The sequence below is a fragment of the Amaranthus tricolor genome, chromosome 17 (assembly GCF_026212465.1).
Source record: "Amaranthus tricolor cultivar Red isolate AtriRed21 chromosome 17, ASM2621246v1, whole genome shotgun sequence".
NCBI lineage: Eukaryota > Viridiplantae > Streptophyta > Magnoliopsida > Caryophyllales > Amaranthaceae > Amaranthus > Amaranthus tricolor.
Window position 1 is genome coordinate 15,202,815 of NC_080063.1, and position 5,902 is coordinate 15,208,716.

General features: G+C 31.5%; 1 protein-coding gene across 1 annotated transcript; it reads right to left on the reverse strand.

Moving 5' to 3' along the window:
* Positions 1–361: 361 nt before the first annotated feature.
* Positions 362–1,535, reverse strand: LOC130804594 (ethylene-responsive transcription factor TINY-like). The gene has a single exon (XM_057669084.1). It carries the CDS (start codon positions 1,293–1,295, stop codon positions 558–560), a length of 738 nt encoding a protein of 245 aa, XP_057525067.1. The 5' UTR covers positions 1,296–1,535; the 3' UTR covers positions 362–557.
* Positions 1,536–5,902: the final 4,367 nt, after the last annotated feature.

Genomic DNA, 5,902 nt, shown 5'->3' on the forward strand with positions numbered 1-5,902 from the left:
GCTACGTCTGATTATCTTTCTCGAGCTGGGGGACTCTTTTGTTCGCGCTCTCATTTATGGGTATGAGTTGTCGCCATCCTTCCCTCCCCAGACCCTGTCCATAGTTTTTCTATGAGCGGGATACACTGGGTAGGATGATGATGATATTAGCTCCAACCGATAAAAAACTCAATTTTATTAACACATAATATTTTGTTTAATTATGTTAATTATTTAATTGTCTATTTTCATAAAATATCAAATTATTATTATATTTAATCATGCATAACTCAAAATATTAAGAACCAAAATAACACATTGAATTGCGTGATAATGTAAAAATGTATACGGATGAAGTATAACATAGTGATTGACTAAATAATACCAAATATTGTAAATGATTGGCTTAAACAAAAACTTTTATTAGGAATTGGAGTGAAGAAAAAAAAGGGAAAATAAAGGTAAAAATAGAAAAAGAAAATACACAAATTTGTACATAAAAAATAATACACACAAATTGTATAAAAAAACACCATACAAAAGAAAAAGTAAAGAAACTAGGCGTAGTAATAATTAAATTAATAATCCCATAACAAACCTTCAAAACCATTAGTAACCACATTTTGGGGCACCAAACCAAAATCTTGCATACATTGCATCCATGGTGGGCTATCATAAACCCACCCATCCATACCCGACCCAATTTCAACATTATAAACAAACTCGGTCCCCAAATCATCAACTGGTCCTAAACTCGGTAACTCAACGATTTCACTCAACTCGTCTGAGTTCCCTAACTCCATTGCAGATACCATTGAAGACAGAGAAGAACAAGAGGAAGACAAATATGGTGATGATGAAGATAACCCAGATGATGAAACAACAATATCATCAAAATTAATCTCCATTGAAGCAGCTTTAGTTGCAGCAGCTTGAACATCACGCGGACTGAGTGAAATCGGCCGAGGTAACAACCCAGCGAGTTCAGGGAAGTTTAGGATTGCTGACTCGCCCTTTATACTTAAGGCAGCTACATCATGGGCTCGGGCTGCCATTTCCGGGTTTGGGTAAGTTCCAAGCCAAATACGTGATTTTTTTCTTGGTTCACGGATTTCGGATACCCATTTGCCCCAATTTCGCATTCGGACACCGTGGTAAACCGGGTGCTTACTACCCGAGTTTCTGGCCCGTTTTGTTGGGGTTTTTACCGGGTCTGAATTCGAGTTGGGTGAGTTTAACCGAGTTGACTCTGACTCGGTTGAAGGACTAGAAGCAGGACTACTGTCTATGTTATTAGCTGGAATTTGTATTTCCATAATTTTTTTTTGTTTTGCTTGATATATCACAGAAAATAAGCATACCACAGTTATATTGCAATATTTAGAAGTTATATGAAGAGAATGATGATTTTGTATGTTGATTTTATAGTATAGTTTTGCTATACATAGTAGTCAGATGGAAGATGGAGTATGCTTTGGAGTGTATAGAAATGGCAAACAGAAAAGGCCGAGACTTGAGAGATCAGAATGGTCTTTTGTGATTTATCTTAATTTGTCTTTCACTTGACCAAGACTTATTTTATAGGGGAAGAGCGAGGGCGGGCCCTCAGAGTTGATAGCCACGCCTATAATTACTAAAAATAATACTTCTTTTGTTTTTAAATACTATCGTTAAATCTTATTTTATATATTGCGGCTAATGTGTAAAATAAAATATAGTCAAGTGGGATTTTATTTGAATTATCTAGTCGCATACTTTCATAATATTAAGTTTTTATAATTTTTAGATGTATATAGTTCAATAAATAAATGATTAAAATAACACATTAATTAGCATGAAAAAGTTGAATATAACAAGTATAATTAAACCAAAAAGTATATTAGACTCTTAATTATTAGATATTAGAATGTTATTTTTTGATTTTTTGGACGAACACTGGACTCAAGCTCCTTTTACCTACTTTTAGGTTCAGCCCAGAAACGAGGAGAGAAAGAATGTGGGACTCATGGAAAAAAGGGGATGGGACTCAGTGTATCCTGCCTATAAAAAAACTATTGGTAGGGTTTAGAGATGAAGGGAAGGCGATAACTCATACTCATACAGGAGAGTGTTGCTAAAGAATCTCTCAACTCGAGAAAGATCAAGAGAAGTTCCTGCAACAAATTGGAGTAAGTGAAGCTTCAGCTAACTCTGCAAGCGTACATCTTATTACACAAACGTGACCCTTAAATATAAAATAAAGATAAATAAAATACATTAAAAAAATAAGTTAAAACTAAAGAACAAAAACACCAACAAGTATGCAACACGGAATTAGTAGTCAATTAGTAGTCATTTATATTAGAGGAATGTTGCAAAGTAATTTACCAATGGTTATTAGAGAAAATGATTTTTTGCGTCTCGGTTGAAGATTATTGACCTGAAATAAATTATAGTCCAATTAAGGCGCTAAACTGCTAATTATCACTGATCTGTTCATGTAAGAGTACAAGACTCCTACAGTTTTATTGTCGTTTTAAAAAAATTGGAGTAATATAAATTTAAATTACATAAAGTTAATTACGAGTAAAAACATATTAATTAGTTCATTTAGATATTCATAAATTTTTAGAGTACAAACGTGGCAATATTTAATTTGTTAAGGGAACATTAATATTAATAATTCAAATTTTCATCCATTTATGAATAATCTTATCTTTTCATTATTTTTTATTAATTTCATTTTGCTATGAAACATATCTAACCTCTTATAATAAGGTTATTTTGTAAAAAAACAAATATCCTTTCTGCATTAGAAAATTTAAACAAAATAAGATTTTAATATAAAAAGTTTCTAAAAATGAGCTCAAGAAAATCATTTTCCAAAATAAGTATTATTACGATATGGTAATGAATGATGTTAGCAACAGGCTAACAGCAAACGATTACTTGAATTATGTTAAAAAATAAGCTCAGTAATTGCCCCCTATTACTAACAACGATGAGCGATTGTTAGACTGATTTTTTTGACATAATTTAAGTAATTGCCCCTTGTTACTAACAACGGGCATATGCGATCAACCGCTTAGATTTAAGGTATATGGGAAAACAATTGGTCACTTCTACTAACAGCGGGCCATTACATCCAAAGTCAACAAAATAAAAAATCAGCCTAACAATCACCCACTGTTACTAACATTGAGTCATTAAATCTAAAATCAACGACAGTCAACTGAGTAAAAAAAAAAAAATCAAACCAATAATCTCCTGATGTTTATAATAGACTTGCTAGGCTGACTTTTTAAAATTAGTTATAGTAATTGCTCAATTTTAACAACAATGAATATTACATACTAAGACTTGCATTGGAAGAAGCTTATTTTGGTAAAAAAAAAATTCCAAGCTAAAGAAATAAAGGTTATTTTGTTCAAATTTTCTTCTCCATTCGTCACCCAAGCCCACCTCAACCCAGCCCAGCCCCCACGGCCCCACCCCACCCGTTCCCCAATCCGTCCTCCCCCATCCGTAATCCATACGTACACAGTAGGAGTGAGTGGTTCTTCTAACTTCTAAGTAGTAACTGTTGTTTTATCCCTCTCTGCTCTTCCATATCCTCTCGTGCACGGTACACTTCTAGTAGACAGTAATAGTCTAGAAGACTAGAACTATGTATTAAAGCAATTATTATTAAGGTAAAAAATATAAATCAGGAAAGACAATTATTTTTTAAAAAATTATATGTTGAAAATAATTTAATCTTCTGATCATTTGTTATCTGAATCACAACAGTTTTACCTTTTAAACCACCACAACTCTACCTTTTCCGCCCACACTGAGGGCGACTATGCTGAAAGCATATACATATATACTTCTATTAAGGACGCAATAATTAGAAAATAAACAATAAGATAGTACAAGGTCTCATACAATTATTCACAACGAACGAGTAAAAATTTTAATTTCCACAATTTTTCTTTATTTTTTCTGTGTGTTCTAGCTGCTGCTGCTTCAGGTTGGAGATCGGGTTGTTCAGAAGAAAACAGGCAAGGAATATGTAGTAAATACAAGGTCTCATAAGAGATTGGGAGGGTTAAAAATGGCCACTATATTTTCTCTATTTTACTTAACAGCTAGTCTCTTGAGAGACCGTCTTTTTGAGAGACGTATCTAAAACTAAGTCCATTAAAGATTAATGTTTACTTACCGTATTCTTAATGCCTACTTATATTATCCTTAATGCCTACTTATCGTATCCTTTATGCCTACTTTCAATATCTTAAATGTCTACTTACATCATTTTTAATGCCTACTTACAATATTTTAAAAAATATATAATAGGCCACCCAATTATAAATGGTCTCTCAAAGACACCGTCTCTCACAAAATTTGTATTTATTTAATTAATATTGTATTCGTTTTGAAATACTTGCAAGTAATGTAATATACTTAATCCTTAATATTTCTAATTATGTATAATAATTATAAAAATTTGATATTAATAATTTTTGTTTCAAGACAAATCAAATAAGATCTCACTTAACTATGTTAGATTACGAATTAATTATAAATTAAGAATGATGAGTGAATAGTGCAAATATTACTAATGTTGAGACTAATTTGGAACGTGGGAAATATTCAATAGAAAAATATCACATTTATTTCTACGGAGGGTTCTCACCTTTTTAAGGTAAAATTGCTTGCTTTCCTCTAATATTCCCTTTCAAAGAAGTACGGGTATGGATATTGAGTTGATGATGATGATGGTCAAAAGTAATAATTATTTGTCAATCAACATTATTATACTCCTAAAAGTTATGAATCTGTAAGAACTAAGAAGATACATTGTCAAATCTTGTTTGATTCATGTTAATCCATATATTCAATGAATTAAGTGTTTATAATTTTTATGCATATTTAATTTAAAGATATTTAGTACTAAAATATTGTATTAAATAGCGTGAAAACTTAAAATATAGTCATTAAAAAAAATAGATGAAGTATGTAAGACTATAGATGTTCTTTTTCATTTTATTTTATTTTTATTTTGTAGTCATTTAATTTTTTTTATTAGTTAGACTATTCGAGCTAGTAAAAGCTCATCCAAACTAGCAAGTTTAGTATGAAAACATTTTTATTCAATGAGATACATTTATATAAATAGCCTTTTTATTTAATTGATTACTTTAAGATTATGAATGATTAATTTAAAATCGTAAGTAATCACTTTAAAGTTATAAATAAACACTGTTAAACAGTAAAAAGTGATAACTTTAAAACTGTAAGTAATTATTTATCATTTTAAAATTATAAATAATCATTTTAAGACGGTTAATATACATTAAGCCAACCTTATAAAGATCGTCTATACAGTTTTATTTGAGAATTTGTGATTTTCCATACCTTCACTAATTTGTAGAATAGGATGTAGCTCAAACAAAAAAGTACTTAGTAGTTAGTGGGTTTGAATGTCGCCGCGTCTCATGATAGGAGGAATTGATAATCCAATTATCAAATAAGCCAAGGCAGATATAGAGATTTAATCTAGGGATGGCAATTCAGTCCGAAGTCTACCCTAATCTGACTTGATTCGAGGAAAATAATCCGATTCGAGTCCGAGGAAAAGGTTATACGACTCCAACTCCGACTTTACGATCCGAATCCGACCCTAGTCTGACTCGATCCGAGGAAAATAATCCGATTCGAGTCCGAGGAAAAGGTTATACGACTCCAAATCCAACTTCACAATCCAAATCCGAGTTAGAGACGGACCGGAGTTGGACCTTATTAAAAATCCGACACTTCGACCCTGAAAGAAATCCGATTTTGAATTTGACTTTTAACCCAATATTTTGTTTCCTTTAAAACTCTAGACGTGACTAATTCAAGCTCTCTCTCATACTAATTGTAATTTTCGATTTTGAAAAACTACTTGGTATTTTTATTT

What these genes read in the sequence shown, in the direction of transcription:
- LOC130804594 (XM_057669084.1), bottom strand. Translation starts at nt 1,295, where the DNA reads ATGGAAATACAAATTCCAGCTAATAACATAGACAGTAGTCCTGCTTCT.